This window comes from Balearica regulorum, chromosome 2 (assembly GCF_011004875.1).
Source record: "Balearica regulorum gibbericeps isolate bBalReg1 chromosome 2, bBalReg1.pri, whole genome shotgun sequence".
Lineage (NCBI taxonomy): Eukaryota > Metazoa > Chordata > Aves > Gruiformes > Gruidae > Balearica > Balearica regulorum.
Window position 1 is genome coordinate 115028048 of NC_046185.1, and position 19532 is coordinate 115047579.

The 19532-nt window shown below is 41.0% G+C and overlaps 1 protein-coding gene across 5 annotated transcripts in view; it reads left to right on the forward strand.

The window, feature by feature from the left end:
* The window catches only part of BMPER (BMP binding endothelial regulator), a 147934-nt gene extending 128793 nt beyond the window's left edge, over positions 1 to 19141 (forward strand). For all 5 annotated transcript variants that reach the window (XM_075745378.1, XM_075745379.1, XM_075745380.1 and 2 more), the window contains 2 exons: positions 11586 to 11716; positions 18584 to 19141. In XM_075745378.1, coding sequence (XP_075601493.1) covers positions 11586 to 11716; positions 18584 to 18765 — 313 coding nt within the window. In that variant the 3' untranslated portion in view covers positions 18766 to 19141. The remainder of the gene's footprint in view (positions 1 to 11585; positions 11717 to 18583) is intronic.
* Positions 19142 to 19532: the final 391 nt, after the last annotated feature.

Below are 19532 nucleotides of genomic sequence, written 5' to 3' on the forward strand. Positions count from 1 at the left end.
TTTTCCTTACTGGCATGAAAACAGGATCTTTGTTTTGACAGAGCTAATCCGCTCATGCTTTCATACTGGCCCTCAGGCTCCCCACCTGTGGAAAGATCCATGGGAGCAGAAAAACTACTGAGCGGGTGCCACATGCTCACCTCAAAGGGAAGAAATCAGTGGCCTCCCAGAGGTATGGACTGTAAACATTGTTGTTCCCGAGGACCCACGGAGAACACGGACTATGAATCCTTTTCCTTCCTTATTGCCTTCTGGGATTTCCTTCTCCTGTCAGCTGGGCTTCTTCAGGAGACTTGCTGCATGGGCTGCTTCACCGCAGCTGCACCGCCTCCCTCTTCCCGAAGACTGAAAGGCACGCTCAGTGCCGGCAATTTCTACCCGCAAACTTCACTGGTGAGAAAGGTTTAAAGTAGCTTGCAACCGCTGCCAAGTGTGACGGCGAGCTTCATAACAAACTGGTACAGATCCGGGATCACTCTGGCGCTTCTGTGGGGAGGCCAGGGAAGATTTTATGGAGTGAAAAGTGATGGAGAGAGAAGGAATTGCTTTGTGGCTCCGTCAGGCAGCACGCTCAAGGTGGCTAACATCAGCCACTGATCTGCTCCATGGAGTCCCTGCCTAGCCAACAAAGAGACAAAAAGTCAAATTCAGATGTTTAGGACTTTGTATACTAGATGAACCCAGAATTTATCTTAGCATCTTTGCCACTGGGCATCAGCCACAGATGACCTGGAAAATAACCCGTGATCGTTCTGTGATAGGGAGGGTTTGCTCATGCTTATGGCCAGCATTTCTCTTTAAAGACTGCTGATTCACATCAGAGCTGTTTTTATATTTAGCCAAGTAAATGACTGTGCCCAAACCAACACTCTGAAAGGTAAGTTTGTCCTGAAGGACAACAAACCTTGGCTCCGTCTGCTCATATCATCTCATCCCACCTCACCCAGAATTAGGTCATTCTGACTTTATAACATCCATGTGGGTTCCTGTGGCTCCCAGGCCTGGCTGATATGTCATGGAGTCACTATGTCTAGTACAGGAAATTTTAATTCATAGCATTTTAATTCAGGAAGCTTGAATTTAATGTTTAGCTGTATCCTGAAAGACTCTGGATCCTTCAAAGCCTTGAAGTACAGAACTGAAAAAAAAAAAAAAAAAAAGGCTGATGACAGTTCTGAGTCTTGGCTCCTGTGTTGTCAGCAGGAAAATCCCCATCAATTTCACTGGAGACAGCATTTCATCAACTGTATTTTCAGGCTCTGTACAGTGTTTTGCAGTTGAGATCTTACACTCAGGAAGGTTAAAGACATGAAGTAGTATGCAGAGCATCTTATCCAAAGCTTTCTGCATATGGAGTGGCAGACCAAGTCAAACTGACCAGACACCAGAAATCAGGTCTCTGCCTGCTGGCTGTGTCCTGTGTCACTATCGAACTGTTATGCTCACTCTCTCCCTCTGGCCTATTGAATCTTGAATGGGACCGCAGCAGCACTGCCTCTGTTTTAGGACAGCCCTCCTCCATGGGCAGGAGGACCTCACTGTCGGGAGGACAGTCGGGCTTGTGCCCGCCGATGCCCATAAGATCTTGAGAGCATGCAGAGCAAAAGGAGAGGTGCCTGAGGAAATGTAAAAGTAGGAACTAAGTGTCCAGCCTAAAGATGGTCAACCTTGCTGGGGTCAGGGCAGCTGAGCTCAGACCGCAGTTTTGCATTCGGGTGTTTGAACTCTGCCTAAATCATGCTTTATATGCCTATGCTTTTGTATGGGTCTGGGCCAGGACCACACAGGAAACCATAAAACCAGGAACAGAGTGGGTTTTTTGAATGCTTCGATTCAGGTAAGCTGTCTTTTACACTGCTTCTTGCAAGTCCTATATTTAGCGGTTATCTTTGATGAGGAGCAAACAGGAAGACCTCTGGGATGAAATGTGCTGGGAGGGTGTGACAGGCTGGGAGGGTGACATGCTCAGTGAGCCTGACTTTGCTGGAACAAGATTTTGGCTCTTGGTTTGTAAAGGGAGCAAGATGAGGAGGAAAGCTGTTTTCTAAGTAGTGGTCTCCTATCTGCTCTTTCCCTTGCTCTCTCTCTTTCATATTCTGGAGCCAGGAACTTTTTAAATGCTCTGCAGCCACCTAGAGGAAAAATATGCTTGATTTAAGTTAATTTTATGTGGGTTAAGCCAGGGAGTGGGCTCTGCAGAGTTTAAGAATGTGAATTTCTAAACTAGCCAGCCTGTTTATTATTATATCGCAAGACCTCCTTGGAAATATATACAGTGAATTGTCATCAAAAGATGAAGATAACTTCAGTTTATGTTTATGCTTTGGAAATATTTCCTGCTTCATGTTCTCATTGTGCTTATTATTGGATATGACATATTTTTATGACAGCATAGGAGGACCACAATATATTTTGTTGGTAGAGAGGAGGAGATGATCTGTTTTGAATTTTTATTTTAGAAGATTTAAATCTTGTGTCATTTTATATGTCTATCTCATGACTATGGCAATATGCTATTAGTATATCTACATGGTTTATGTTTCTGTAGTGCCATGACTTAAAAACGTCTCAATAATTTTTGAGGTTCTATATAGGATGTTTATATTCTCCTGAAAAACCTCTGGCTTTTCTCAGATGAGGACTGTCACACAGAATACACTAATGGGCTCTCTGTCTACTAGAGTGAAAGTTGATGCTGTCAGATTCATTTAGTCTATGCCATGTTCATTTGCACTGTATGAAACATAGTAACAAAGTTTAACTGTTGATTGAAAGTACCACTTGAATGCTATAAAGTTGGATATTAAAACATGTCTGTCTTTTTGAAATTGAATGGAAATGACTGTCTTTTTCTCTCTCTAGATAAGATATGACAGGTTAGTCTCCACTTGTGCCTGAAGAACTGGAGACTGGGTGGACTCTTCTTTAAAAATCAAGTCTAGACATGGAGAAAAAGATAAAATTTTATGTCAATTACATAATGCAAAAGCTCAAAATGATGATGGATTTTCCATGGTAGCTATGCCAGAGAACACTGAAAATTCCATTACGATGGGGTCTCTCTGTCATAAGGCAAATTCACATTAACGGTGTAAGTGCTAACCTAAATGTGCACGCAGTGAATTGAAGTGTAGAATATTAGTATGGATACTGAGAAGGTCCACTAAGACATGCTCCATTTCTTTTCCTCTCATAAGAAAGACTTGGTATACACATCTGATGTGGTGAAGTGGCTTGAATACTACAGAATTGGATCTGTAATAAGGAATCTTATTGGCTTAAGAAATTATGAGACAGGAAATTATGAAATTTAGGAATTTTTCTAGGCTGTGGCTTTTGAGGGGAAATGATGGTGTTCTGGAGACACAAAGTAGGTTGGTTTGGCCAAAACACACTGCCACAGGAAATCAGTGATGACCACATAGGCTGTAGACCTTAGGCCACTGGGTGTATGAAAGGTGGGATTTTTTTGGTAGAAGATCCCTTAGGAAGTAACTTGCCTTCTGAACATTAAACCCGTAGAGTACTTAGAGTTTTTTTCACCAAAAGGCTTTGCATAAAATGCATGATAAGCCATATCAGGTAGCATTAGACATACTGCTACTGTAATCTTTACCAATTATGTGATGGATATTTGCAAGTGGATGACTATGGGTATTAGTTAACTGAAGAAATACATGTCTTCAGAAAACAAGTTCTAGCTTTTGAATCTTCAGTATCAGGTTCCAGGTGATATTCCTAAATTTGCCTCTGTATCTTTTTGCTGGTCCAAACTTTTTATTGCAAATGGCCTCTTTATAATGAGTTTGGAAACTCTGTATGTTCTAGAGCAGAGTTATTATGGTCCCTGTATTTTCCAGCCAGATATACAAACCACAGATCACACAACATACAGGCAGCCAAATCCCTTGTGCAGTAATCTCACCAAAGAAGGTGCAACAAATTGTATGTATACTGCTCAAGAAAGCAAGTAAAAGAGAGCATTTGTTGATGGGCACCTTTCAGTGTGATATTGGGCACTTGTTTGAAATGGGTTAAGAAACTTACACTGTATGTCCTCTTTATTCCAATAATACTGTATACAAAGTTACATGTAATATGCACAGATAAGTGGTTTTTAACTGCTTCACTTCGAGGTATATTCTATATATGAACTCAAACTCAAACCACTTGAGTTCTCATGCATAGAGATATTTATTTCAAATGCCAGGAACTTTAAAGGTTAAACTCTGCACGGCCCAGCAGAACTGAAACAGAAGAGAAGGTGAAAACTCTCTCCCGCTTTCTGAAAGTGAATGGGAGTGCAAGGGGTCAGCTCTTCCAGGGCTGTGGATGGCATTTCCATATTCTGTTGGAGTTTCTTGAACAAAAATCCACTCTCTCTAAAGGTGGCAAGGCAGCTGCTTGACTGTACTGTAACGTTGAGCTCTAGGAAATATTCTGAGTCATACCAGATGCTTCTTAGAGCCCAGCGTGGGACTTCATTGTCTTCCTCAGTCGTGGTTCAGCTATTTCCCCACAGAGGGATTTTAGCCAACCTTTCCGTTCTCAGGACCAGAAAGAACATTTAAAGCCACAGACATAAGGATCTAAGCACCAGATAGAAAAAGCCTACTTTACACATTAGTAGGAGAATTATTGTGAAGAAAATAGTAGGGAAGGTTGCTGTGCTGTTTCATTCTTTATTTGGTTCTTCCTCCTTCTCCCCTTTTAAGTGCCTTTGCCACTGCTACCACATATTCAGGGAGATTATAAATATGGTGTCAGGGTAGTGCTGTCTTGAGAACTTTAATTTTATACAGTTTTAGAAAACGTTCCAGAATGTTTCATTGTTCATTTTACCATATTCTTGTGGGTAATGTTGGTTAAGGCAATAAAAGGCAATTCTGGCACAGCATGCCCTTTATATAAAGGTTAAAAATACACATAGAACACTCTTTTTGGCATTTTGCAAAAGTTTTTGGATAATACTTTTAGCAGCATGTAGTATAGGCTTGTGGTGATATTGTGCAGCACAGTATGCTTTTTCAGAGGTCTACACGGGCCTTCATTTATTCAGTGTCTGGAAAATACCATTTTTGCTTACCCTTTGTGAAGAAAGTATGGGTTCTGACTTTTTTTAAAGGAGCTGGATATGCAAAGAAATCAAAACTGAATTGCTGTCTGTCTCTGCTGTGTTGGAAATTACCAACAATAATTACCACTTGCATTTAAAGCATCCTTTTCCCAAGCTGACTGAACTCTAAATAGTGGAGAGTGCCTTGGCAAGGCAGGTAGGTATCTTGTGTGATTCTGTTTAATTATCTCTGAGTGCCAAGTCTATATCTGGAGCAGGAACAATGGCACTCAGAGTTGAATTAGGACTGAATGTGTGTGTAATGTGACTGCTATGCCCCAGAAATCTTAGAGCACATGCAGCTCTTGCCCTTCGGTGGAGTTTTATATTTTACAATTTCTTTCTGCTTGGCTCCATGGGGCAGTACAGTCCAGGGTTGACTCAAATTTGCTCAAAAATCAGGGATCAGGGTAAAATTTGAATGTGTGATTCAAATGCCTATGCTGCAAACTCCTCCTCTGCAATCTGCCAGAAATAACTGTGATATTCTCAAGCATTATGGCCAATGCTTTCTTTATAGGAATGAGATTTCCCCATGGAAAGCATATGCCTGCAGTAGATTTGCTATGCACTGCTCACTAAAGATGAGCTGCAAGTTCCCTTTCTGCTCCCATATTTTTAGGGTTTTTTTGGAGCCAGTTTAGCAGTGTGGGCGTTCTTATACCACGGGGGAGTCTCCACGACAAAGCGTGTGTAGGCTGCCTGCCACTTCTTCTGGGCACTTTCCCAGTCACTGGAAAAACGGGTCAGGGCACTGGTGATTTAACTTTGTTGTGAACACCTTTATCTTATCCCCAAATTAAAGGAACGTTACTATTGTACTGTTGTGTGGGAAAAGTGCAGAGGGAGTGCAGCTATAGCTACCTGGTCTTGGAAGAAATGATACTTGAAAATTACTGCCTTTGCTACATGAAATGATCTGTTCCCCAGGCAAGTGCTTTGAACGAATATTCAATAGAAGTAAGGGCTTCTGTGTTTTCAGCAGCCTCCAACATTACCTTCCTCATGAGTTATTTGCTGCTTTTGCGTTAATATTAGTAAATTCTGGAGAGAGTGATCTCAAGCCTCTGATCTCAAGCCTCAAAGACATAAAAAGTCTCCAACTCTACATACCATGCTTCAATACTTCAGTAAGATTAAACATGCACATACAGACAAGAGAGAGCTTGTGATAGCAACAGCATGAGCCTTTCCATTATACATTGGAATATGGCTCATCTTCTCATCTTCTCACCTTGTGCAATGATTTCTCTAGCTGGGGCCACAAATAATGGCAATTTGTTGAAACTTTGTAGAAAAAACAGCCCAAACAAGCTTTCTTTTAACAACATAACTACTAACAGAAGCCATTTGCTTTAATTTTTCTTGTAAAGGAAGAGAAAAGAGGTCTAATTGTGGATCGGGGAAAATGAATCCTGAGTTTTGCTGCTGAACTGTAAGCACTCCAGTGTGATTGTAAGAATCCATACTGGCTGTTGTGTAGAGTTTGGCTATTTTCATAACTAGTGCTAAATTAGGCCAAGCTTGTACTAAAAGTCTGATTTGGTACACCAATAAGAAGTTATCTCAAGAAGTCTGTCTCACAGGATGGTAGGGCTGGAAATTAATCCTCCTGTCTAGGCAGATGGCCCTTCAGGCTTTGGAGTTTGCAAATCCCAGGGATAGAGGACAAACCCCTTCACCACCTGATGGCTCTTCACAGACGTAAAATGGATGTAGTGATGCACTATCTCTAATTGCTTTTGTAAGGTCTGTTGAGACCTACTGGTGGAAAGAGGAAGTTAGTTGTTAGTGTTTTCCACCTGCGTAGAACCACTTCTTGAAGGTACCAAAAGGTCTGAAAAATGCACTACATCACATTCCGGTTGTGAAATGTGGAAAAAAAAAATGCAAAAAGTAATAGTCCCTCCCAAAATGGCTGGTTCAGGTTTTGAATTTGTGTGTACTGCAAAGGAAAAGGAACTGCTCGTATTCAGCAAGTGAACATCTGCAATTTCAATCTCACGTGGCATGGACTAAGGCTGTAGGAGTCATTGCTGTGATCTTTTCTTCTTCTCCTTTTTAATAGTGCATGTAGCACAGGACTCGGTTCTTTGCCCTTTGTGGGACTTGGAGAATTTCCATGTTTTAATGTGAAAAAGGGCTGTTGCTGAAGAAGTGTACTCATCCAGTTCTCTTTGAAGATGTGGCAGTGGAGCGGGTGTGTGTTTGTCTCCTTCAAGGGTGTGTCCCACAGCTGCTGGATGCCTTCGCTTTCATGGATTTCCCCTTGCAACAGTTTGTGATTATACACACCCAATTAGCGCCATCTCTGACACACACCCTGCGGGCAGCATAGACGGCATCAAAAGGAATCAGAGTGAGGCACTTGGTACGGGTTGAGGACTGAGAGGTTGGCTATGCTCCGGTGGTTATTCGGAGCAGGGAACCCAGATAAAGTGTACCATCATAGCCAAATATTTTTAGAAACATAATTATGTCCTTTAAAGAAATGTAATTTTTTTTTTTTGGACCACAATATCATTGCATCTCTATATGATTTCACTAAGGGCAGAGCTAAGGCTGCCTGAAGTATCTATTTTGTATTACCCTAGCTGGTAAAATGGCTGTGTTTTATAAGTAACTTGCACTGCAGTCTGCCTTTAGGATTATTTCTATGTGACTGTAATGTTTTGATGTTTAAACTTCTGATATGTATTCTCAATTTTACTTCATTTAAGCAAACGTTTTGATCTTGGTAAAGAGTCAGAATACCTTGGAAGACCCAAACTCTCCATTAGTGTGCAGTACGGCAACTTGTCAGTACAGCTTCATTATCAGCATAATTCCAAAGTTTTACTAAAAGTCTATTTTTCTGTTATTTGAACAGTCCAGTCAGATTATAGTGCAGATAAGCATCTGCATACATGCAGTTAGTGTCACTGAATCGATTTATCAGACTGGGGTAGCAGAGAATAATTTTTGAAACATATCAGTCACTGGAGAGGGTAAAAAAAAAAAAGCTATGGGCACACCAAAGATATTTGCAAGAGGAAAGGGTTAGGACAGCACACAAGAATCACTTTTTAAATTTACCTAGTGAAGCATCCTGTAATAGCCCTCTAATAGAACTGTAACAACAATAACTGTGAGAAATTTAATTAAATGCAAGATGTAAATGCTTTTTGAAAAAAATAAAGACCCAAAGTCAAAGCTTGCCCATGGGCCATCGCCAGGCCTCCCTCACTAGCCAGCCCCCAGAGGACAGACATCTTGTGCTTCCACATCCTTTCCCAGAACTGCCTTTTCACTGTTGCGGTGGCTATCAAACAAAGCACGTACCTGCTCCCTGCTGATTTCAGAACTGATATAAAAAGGCCCCTCTCCCCAGACTGCCAATCCATCTAACTACAATTAATACGTTAAACTGCCAGAAAGGATTTCATTAGGAAAAAAAGGAAGGTTTTATTTTGATTGACTGGGCTTGGCACCTGTGGATATAGTTGCCTTTGCTCTCATTTTTCATTTAACCTTAATTAATTTATTGATTTAACCTTACAAATAATTAGCAATTGTAATTCATTAATAAAACCTCCTCAATCTGATGGTTGCTCTGCAGCCAAACCTAGGGCTTGAGGCCAGCAGCTGTCACCAGGATTAAACACTTCAGGAAAATAAAAATTACACAAGCAATTAGATGTGTAATGAATCAGAGGATTGTTTGTGTTGCACGTGGCATGCTACCTTCCTTAGCGGACAACCATGCTGAACAGTGTAGCAAAAATAGTGCTAATCCCAGCGAAAGTGGAGATGTTTCACTCTGGAGCCTGCCTGGATGTCCAGGGCCATTTCAATGCCAAGGGCTAATGGCATCACACCGATCACATCCATGTAGGGGCTGAACTCTCTGTCCCCTCAAAGAGCGCGGCTGCCCTCCTGCTGACTGGGAACGGTGCCCTGGTCTCCCTAATCCCCCAGACCATGCCCAGGCTTTGTCAAAGTGAGTGCTAGCCTTGCCACAAACATGCTGATGATTAAAAAGACTGGGTGATTGATGGTGAGCCTGGAGATTTCCTGACCTGATGCAAGAACCTGAGGTAGCTGTAGGTGCGTTGACTCAGTGCAGGAGATGGCGTCCCCCTCTGAGTAGTGGTAAAAAAATGTATTTATGCTCTAAAAAGCAGAGGAGGTACCTCAGGTTTAGGATTTCATAACTTCTAAGGTAGGACGTTGGTGAACAAGTAGCCAACCTGGCACTGGCAAGCATCCCTAAACACCGCGGGCATTAACAATAACTAAATCTGAGTGGAGAGCAGTAAAATGTGATTGATAGAGACTGGTGCAGAAACAAAAAGATGATGAAATGGTATCTTAATAATGGACTCTATCTATGGAGATTATTACAGACTCTCTTTGTGATAATAATTTGCTGCAGTAGCAAACAAGCACCTACTTGACTGTAAAATGAGAGATACACCTCCTAAATGGCATGGGGTAGATGGAGCAGTGCCTGATGCAGGGCTGCTAGCAAGAGATCACAAACACATGGTGGCCAAAGGAAACAGTGTAAAGTTATTTAGTGTGTCACGTAAAAAGGTGACCTTTTGTGCTTGTACAAGGTCTTTTATCAGCTAACAATGTCAAACAATGCCAAGGATGTTGTGCTAATCTGTTCCTTGCAGCCTATCAGCTGTGATACCCGTGCAGCAACATCTGTTACCAGGAAAGATGTAAAGGGACTTACCGCAGAACTAAAGCAAAATAAAATTACATTGTCCCTAGAAAGGAAAGTTATTTCAAATGAAAACCACTGGTCTGCAAATGTGAACATGTTATATATTTGATCAAAAGCAATTCCGTTTGTCCACAGTACGTATATATTTGTAAATGCAGGACCTTAGCACTGCTTATTTGTCACAGTGAATTTTTAGGTAATTTCATGTTGGGGGTCCACTGAGAGTAAAATTATTAAAAGCTCATGGAAATGTCAAGCAGAACTGTCTGGTTTAACCATATGAATGGTCACTGAAATAGCCAGCGACTTTCCCAAGGGGAAATACTCCTCTTTAAGGGGCACTGTTGGATAAGCAGAAACAAGCTTGTCTGTGTTGGAGGACCACTAATCCTCTCTCCTATTTTTGAATAAAGGGTTCCCAATGACTTTAAAGCATTGTGTGTGCATTAGGTCTCCTGATCACTTTGACTGAGGTACTTGCATGTTTTCCAAGCTATTACCTATTCAGCTCTGGGGAAAGTTTCTGGAAAACTAAGCCTATATCCATCCTTTTCCTTTAGACAATTGAATTTTTGTTCCACAGCAAGAGCAATTAACATGGAGAGCTTGTTTTTTACTTCAGCCCTTGGTCTTTCTGGAGGATTTATGCCTCTCACAAATGTTGCCTTGTCCTCTCAGGAATGGAGAAGTCCCTGAGCGTGCATGGAGCAGGGGGGGGCTCTTGCCCATTGACACCCAAGGTGCATGCACAGAGCACCCTCAGTGGAAAGCAGAGGAACTGAGGGCATGATTTTCAGAGGGCCAAGTATGTCTACCCAGCACCTTGTCCCTGCCTTCTAATGATTCCACTCAGAGCAGCAGATACTTGGGATTTCTGAATTTGCATTGCTGCATTTGCAGAAGCATCTAAGCATTTTGCATATGAAGAAGCTGCTGACTGCAAATCCAACGGCTCTTGCCAGTTATATTTTAGGTCTGTGCCAAATGGGCACACGTTCTGGATGAGTTAACTTGAAATACAGTGGTGACATATGCAGTAGCAGTTTCACTTAGGGCCATGTTAGCGGCTTTGCTCCCTGCCGTGTTTTATGATATCTTATGCAATGGAAGAAGATGGTGGGATTAACAAGTGCCTGGGGGATTTCCTAGCATGAGAACTGCTCAGTTACGCTGCATCACCCCTGCTCCTTTGGAGTCTCTTAAAATCTGGCATTTAGTAGTGATGCTGCTGAGAAAACAGGCATATAGCTATTTTTGAGCCTTCAAAGTGGGGAGAGGCTGGAGGTAACCTGGAGAGAAGGCATCATTTCTCATCCCTTGCATGGAAGAGCACATACTTATGTGCCAAAGTCATCCACTTAACACTGCTGCTATTATTCTTGGTAAAATTATTAAATTATTACTTTCAAGGGAATAAGAAAGATGTCTTTATCTTGTATTGACACAAAACTGTTGCAAAAATGGAGTTTGCCTTCTCCCACTGTGATCTTGGTCCTCTCTTCCTGATATTTCTTGGGTTTTCTTCTTACCTCTGTTTCTGCATGCTCTTGAGACTTCTCTGCATCAGAGCAGCACATCAAAGAAGAGGAGAGCCCTTGGGATGTGACAGCAGAGACACGTTTAAGTTTCTTGCCATTTAAGACAAGTTGCTGTGGCATTGAATTCCATGTGACTGGAAACTAAACAACTCCAAACCTTGGACAGATATCTGCCAAAGTTTTCCTTACTTATTTGTTTTGGGACTTTGATCCACAGGTCCTGTGTGACAGATATGTGTGAGTGTCCGGTCCATAAAAACTGCTACTGCGAGTCATTCCTGGCGTACGCCCGAGCCTGTCAGAGGGAAGGGTTGAAAGTCCAGTGGGTACCGGAGCAGAACTGTGCAGGTAAGTGTTTTGGGACTGCTTCTTTGTAAGCCAGTGAATAGTCTAATAGGCTACTATCCTTTTACTGTTGGAAGAGGATCAAAAATGAACAGGCTAGAAAGGACTGGGATTGCACCAGCAGGGAAGTTGCATTCTGAGTTATGGAGAAAGACCTTACCAGGAAATATTTGCAACCATCAAATATTAGAAATGTTTATTTCACTGCAAAACTTTTCACCTCTAATGCTGCCTATCTTAATTTTATGTACTTTCAGGAAGAAGTACATGCCTTTTTCTTTCAGGATATGTAAACAGTTGATTACAGATAATGTTTCATGGAATCAGAATCACAGAATCACAGAATGGTTTGGGTTGGAAGGGACCTTAAAGATCATCTAGTTCCAACCCCCCTGCCATGGGCAGGGACACCCTCCACTAGACCAGGTTGCCCAAAGCCCGATCCAACCTCGCCTTAAATGCTTTCAGGGATGGGGCATCCACAACCTCTCTGGGCAACCTGTTCCAGTGCCTCACCACCCTCACAGAGAAGAATTTCTTCCTAATATCTAATCTAAATCTACCCTCCTTCAGCTTAAGGCCATTACCCCTTATCTGATCATTGCATCCCCTTTGTAAACAGTCCCTCTCCAGATTTCCTGTAGGCCCCCTTTAGGTACTGTAAGGCTCCCTGGAGCCTTCTCTTCTCCAGGCTGAACAATCCCAACTCTCTCAGCCTGTCCTCATAGGAGAGGTGCTCCAGCCCTCCGATCAGCTTCATGGCCCTCCTCTGGACTCATTCCAACAGCTCCATGTCTCTCCTGTACTGGGGCCCCCAGAGCTGGATGCAGTACTCCAGGTGGGGTCTCACAAGAGCCGAGTAGAGGGGCATCCACAGGTGTGACCACCTGCTGGTCACACTTTTTTTGATGCAGCCCAGGACATGGTTGGCTTTCTGGGCTGCAAGTTTAAAGTCCTTTGACCTCCTGTTAAAGAACAGTTATATTTCCAGAGACAACATGTATATATGACTGCAGTTCAACAAGGGTAGAAGAGAGAATGTATTTAATGGGAATATTAAAATGCAAACCTGCATTAATTTTGGTACTTGGACCAGATTCCCCATGCGATTAGGACTGCATTCATTGCAAGTAATTGTGAGTAATTGTTTCCATGAGAAGGGGTGGCCTGTGGTCATGGGCACTTGAAGTAAAATGCAATATTGCAGATGAATATTTCCCCTGATGATGGTCTCATTAATTTAGGACATTCTATAATGGCATCGGTTTGCCTGGAAATATATTCAAATTTGTGTAAAGCAATTGGCAGTAGTTGGGAAAAAAAAATGAGAGAAGGATACTGAGTACTGGTCAAAGAGCTATTATTCTGTGGTCCATTTTGGTGATGTGTGTGGTTCAGGGTTTACTCTCTCAGCTTCAATTTCCTTTTCTGTTGAAGGCACGATAGCAGGGATGGGTGAGTGACAGAGCAAATTACATTCGATTGACTGTTCCCAAAAGGCTCATTTTTTTTATTACAAAGGAACAGAGCAATCCAAACAGGGTGTCACTAAGTGAAAGCCCTATTCAAGGATGTGATCTGAGACAGCACTAACAATGTATGTAATTTTAATCTATTGATCTGGTAGCAGATCCGTGCAGAACCTGAAACAAGCATCCTGACTTCTTTTTTTTTTTAACCAAAGCACTTCAGACCAAGACCTCACTGTGGCAGGTGCTGCAAAAAGAATATAAAACTCCAACCTCTGCCTTAAGGAATTTACACAAGTGTTGGCATATCATGACTTTTAACTAATTGAGGCTACTTTTCACATTTTTTTTCCAGCATTTTACCAAAGACAAGAAAAGTTTCTAAGGCAAAAACAGTCCTTGAGAAAACATTATGAAGGAATTTAAACACACATCTTCCATTAAAGCTAATGAAAGAAGTGTTTAAATCCACCCGAGTTTTTTAATCTGAGGGAAAGGGGAAATCTTGTTAAGTAAAAAAATATAGATAAGCTGTATATGGCCAAGTACCCTGAAAACACTTCCTTAAGCATCCAACATCAAACAAGTAGCACCATCTTCTACAGTAAATCGTACGGTAAGCATTAAAGTGCATATACCGCACTCCATATGTTACCAGTGGCCAGCATCAAGATTTTAATCTTTAACTTACTTTTTTCTCCCTAAAACTTGCAGTTACAATTATTGTGTCCTAATTACGGATAAAAGTTCCTGGGTATGAAACAATATATCCGTAATAAAACTTTAGCGTTCTGTGACTTTCATTTCCTGCTTGACATTTCATAGCTGGTGGGATACTTGGAAGAGCTGTGTTCTGATGAAAATGGAGTATACTTATTAGTAAAGTCAGGTTTTAATTATTCTTTTGTGTGTTATAAAACCAGATTTTGTGTGGTTGCCAGTTCCTCTACCCTGACTGCTGTATGCTTAGCTCATTTTTATAATCTTTAGAAAGCTTGTGTTGTCTGGAGGACCAGCCAAACAGGATGCTCAGGAGGCTGAATTACATGTCCTGTTCCCCACATGCTCTTCCTCCTCCCTCAGTGAGGCAGAGTATCCTCCTCTACGTCCTCCACGAAATGCTGCTGCTCAAGGCTTGCTGTCCTTTGAGGTTGGCTCAGGATGGGGAGCGACAGCTGTCATTTAGCTGGAGGGGTGAAGAGAAGAAGCTGATGAGTAAGGAAAATGGTTAGGGTAGGAAAAGGTTGGTAAGATCCACACAGGAACTGAGAGGGATTGGAAAAGAATATGGGTTTCCATGGGAAGTAGCGGGGAGTGCGACCTGTTAGGATGGGCATCGGAAGAAATATGATGTGTGAAGGAGAAGAAAAAGAACCAGGAGAGCCAGCATGAGAGAAAGAAGAAAGAAGAGAAAGTGATACATGCGAGAGGGAAAGAAGAAAGGATAAAATGGAAGGAGGAAGTTTGAAAATGAAAGGAGATAGAAAAAAGAAATTTTTTTTAGCCCAAGAAAGCTAAGCAAGCAGTTTATAAAGGGCAATTAAATAAACTGAAGTGGTGAAAGGCCTTGGGCCATAGTAATTTAAGACTGGATTTCTGAGGGCACTGAGGGATAGAAGACTTAAGGATGGCAGATGTCAATAACTCCCTGCCATGGGCATGACTACACAGGCAAAAAGAAAAAGCAGATACGAACTATAATAAAGTGCAAATTGCACATGGTAGCACTGATATGCTGACATACTCCCAACAGCCTCATAAAAACTGAAAAATCTTCTCTTTTTCCTGTGTGATCAGTTGAACTACGAGAATGAGTGTATATCTGATTTTGACTGTTGTTCTCCTGGGTTGCCTCTTCTCTGCTGTGGAATTTTCTGGCCAAAGTTACTTTTTTTCCCCTGCTATATGTTGCTTTCCTGTGTGACTACGCTTTATTCTGTGTGACTATGTATTAGAAGGCTATACTGACTTTTCAGTGGGAACTCATTAAAAACTGAAAGTTGAAAAGACTAACACAAGTGTTAGAAGGGACACAGTGCCCAGATCTATTGGCTTCTACTATGTTAAAAGGAGATGTTGTGAATTGCAAACACCGCGAGTGATACTCAGTTTGAAAGCCCTACAAAACACCATGAAAGCCCAAGCTGTGCAACACCAACTGAAGAAGCAGGATGATTCATCAATGCACAAATATTAGCTCAGAAATTTCTGTGGAATCAGATTTACCAGATATCATCCACCAAGGGAATCTTTCAGCAGTTCCATGTTAAGTATTTGGGCTTTTGTGTTGGAGAACAAGAACTCCTCCTAAGTAATTATGGCCATGTCTACAAAGACAGGCACAGACAGATACAAGCCTTCTCTGTGAAACTGCAAAACTGGCTGGAATAAACCAGCTCTGGTCTGAAAACTGTATAGCCTTATTAGGCAGGGTTTATTAGCTCAGGCACAGTGCTGTATTTATGTGACTATATGGCTTCTGGACCGGAGCTGGCTATCATCCCGCCAGCTCAGAAAGTGGTCTGAGGAAGCTCACATCTGTCATGCCAAACACATGTTCTAGAAGAAGAGTGGAAAAATCCTGTTGGGACTGGTAACGTTGCAAAATGCAGTATTATTAGTAACTTTTGTACTTTGAGGTTGGGTTTTTGATTTTTTTTGCTAGTGCACTAAGGAAGTTATTACTAACAGAGCTCAGTTCTTTGAGAGAGGAATTTGCCTTAAAAGACGGGTGCAAAGGCATCACTTCTGTTTTCCATGTTTACATGGTACTGATTCATTTCAGCAGTCCCTGGGAAGCCTACTGCAGAATGTCTTTATTTTTATTTTTTAAACTGTTGATGAAGTGGAATGTTCTGGATCAATCACACCACATGTTAACAACTGAAGCACTCAACAATAAAAGCCATCCAGAGAACTTAAACAGCAGCCATTGTACTTTTCTGATTTTTCCCTTGACAGCAAGTTAATAATGCCATTGTAGACTGCCTACAGCAGAAAATAAAGTCATCATATCTTCTACATGGCATCATCTGAAGGAGAAAGAGGTGTTTTGACATACCACATCCCATGTGTGGTAGAGCAGAGCTGGGGAGTACTTACAGATGCCGCGGCTGCCGAGGGCAGCCTGTAATATATTCTCATGTGCTCTGGGGCAGAGATGAGGAAGTGGAAAGGAGACCTCAGCCAACTTTCCTCAAACCCACCGGCTGAGGCACCAGAGCTCAGGTGGAACGAACGGGACGGCTATTACTGCAGTAAAGTTTTGTGGGATGAAACCCGTGCAGCCTAAAACTGAAGCTCGCAGACCTTTCTATATGGAAACCGCATGTACTGATGCCTAATGGTGCAGTTTGTGGTTTGTCAATTAGAGATCCTTTGAAGGGAAACTCATTTTCAGAGAGGAAGGACAAAAGCTTCTAATAAACAGCCCCCTTAAGATAATTCACATAGTGTGTGGACAATCACTATCTGTCTTTAAACATCTTGGTCTACTTTTCTAGACAGTTAATACATTGTTTGCAAAGCTCCTGGGAGCTGTGCACATTTTCGTTTCCCCTCTTATAGAGATTAAATCCCTATTCTTAACACACTACGTAAGTGCAGAGTTTGCTGTGAATCTAACGTTTTATTGTATGCTCAGTATTGCTTGCATGTTTTTCCCACCTTCTAAATTTCCTGTTTCGTTTAAATTTCATGTTAGTTATTCCTTTTGTTTAGTCTCTTCTTCAACGTGCATGAAAGTCATCATGCAGAGCAGATAGACATGTAAAGCTGGAAAAAAGTTCTCAAAAGATCTCTGCCCACAAGCAAAATAAGCCTATCTTGAACATTGGTGAAAGATGTTTTTTCCAACCTATTCTAAAATGATGTTCAATAAAAGATGTCTCACATTGTTTTTAGGTGGCTTGCTCCAGTGCTTTCTCAGGCTTAAAGTTAGAAAGCTTTTTTTTTTCCCCTAATATATACCTAATATCTAATATCTGTCTAATATTCAGCTGTTGAATCTCTGTAACTCCAGGGTAATTTTCTGCTGTACTATCCAACTTTTCCAATTTTTTGTTTGCTTATTTAATATCTGTGTCCTGAGAACTTTGTATGGATTCTTCCCAGAATTGTTTCTTTAGGGCTTTTTGTCACGTATGTATAAATGCCATAAAATGCATAAGAAGTAAAACTTGCAAGAAGCTGATGCTGTTTTGAAGATCACTTTGTTACTGGTGAAGAGTAACCCCTTAAATTTATGATGCCTTGGCACTAAGAGTTCCATCCTCAGTGATACACTCTTATACATATTTAATCAATTTCTTTCTGCCTGTTTTTTCTTTATGAATAATAACAGTGCTGTAATGGCACTCTAAGGCCAATCCTCACAACAAAACAGCATTTTTCTGTCCGTAACAGAACTGTTGTTTGAAAAATCTGGCCCTTCAAGCTCTCTCAAAATGGAGAAAACCTTCTTAATGCAGCCATGTCTCTGTAAATAGCAAGAGATGATTCTGGATGCTTGAGAGTCCTTTACCATCTATAAACTATTTTATCAGTACTTGTTTTTGCCATCAGCATAGCCGTTAGAAAGAATAACAGGCTTTTATTTGCTATCGAACCATGTATTATTCTCCATACTAAAAAGGCAGGATATAAAATGTTAAGAGTTTAAATATTGATCTGGAGGGAGTATAGTGCTTTTAGCTGAGCCCTCAGTGGTCTCTTATGTTGGAAATGCATTGAACTGTCAACTAGATAAATCAATGAATAGATACTGGAATCATTAAGTGCAAGAATCCTCATTCTCAGTGATCCCTTGGTAAAATAGCATAAGGCATGGAAATAATTGATTTTTTAAAAAAAATTTTGTTTTAAATGGTGCTGCTGAATTAACAGTGAATTGCTGCAATATGCAATATTGAAAGTATAGTCTTAGGAATAGAAAGTCTGATGTGGTGAATGACTCTCCTTTCTCCTCTTCTTTCCGCAGGAGTAGGACTGATAATAACTGCCTGTCCTTGTAAATGTTTCAGGAATTTTTGATAAAATGCATTGTAACAAATAAATAAACAATGTTAAGCCTTAAATATAAATCATAGATCTGCTTATAGATAGAAACCTTGCCAAAGCTTTATATACCATCAGCTGTTTTAAAATTCTCAAAAAATTCAAGACTGCTAGGAACTTGATACCTTTTTGATTAGGAATTTTGCTACCTTTGTATTTGTGATGTAAAGTAGTGTTGCATTTAATATAGTGGAATGTCTTTACAAGCAATTTTTTCTTCTAGATGATCGTCATACCAAAATGTGCTTTTTGATATTTGCAGTAGAAACCAAGCAAAGAGATACGTAACTTTCCTTGTGGCACTCTGTGTAATATGTATATCTTGTTCCTTTTAACTGCCTTTCAGCAACCCAGTGTAAACATGGTGCAGTTTATGATACCTGTGGTCCAGGATGTGTCAAAACATGTGACAACTGGAACGAGATTGGCCCGTGCAACAAGCCCTGCGTTGCAGGGTGCCACTGTCCGGCAAATTTAGTTCTTCACAAAGGAAGATGCATCAAGCCAGTCCTGTGTCCACAGCGATGACATCAGTTCTCTTTCTGGAAACTCTAATGCGGGTGGTCACGGACCCCTTTGATGCTCACAGCCAGTGAAGGACTCCAGCTCTTTGTGTGCGGATTCTGCAAAGTACACGTCTACTCACAGAGTGTAAATATGCTCCTGTGTGCGTATTTATGTGTGTTTATGTATACACACTTGGCACCTAGAAAGATATATAAATGTGTACTGTGTGTATATAGATACACATATCTATACACAAGTGTCCTAAACGTAAGTATAACCCATATATTTATATATATGTCCACACACACAAATATACATCATTTCTATATATCATAGAAGGATGAATTATTATATGTATATTTTTTGCTATAAAGTTTATGTATTATTATTGCTAGGACCCTGATCTGTAAGTCATTGTATAAATAAACCAGGTGTTTTTAATATAATATAGTGGCATGAAAAGATTGGATGACTTTGCCATTGCATAAGTTTGTTGTTTCCAAGGAAACTTTTCTAGGGCCATAGCACTGCCAGACTGGATTAGTTTCAACACAGAACCTGGATTTACAGTTGTACAGGAAACACATTTCTCTGGAGATGGAGGATTTATCTAGGAATATTTCATGCGTACCTTAGAGCTGCGTAGTGATTGGTGACAGTGCTTAATCAGGCAGAGAAAGCCGGGGATCGGCTTTTATGCTTTACTGAAATAACTGTGCAAAAAGATTTCCAAAGCTGGTTGGCCAACTGCCAGCAAAGAGATATTTCTTTCTGGAACGGCACCAAAG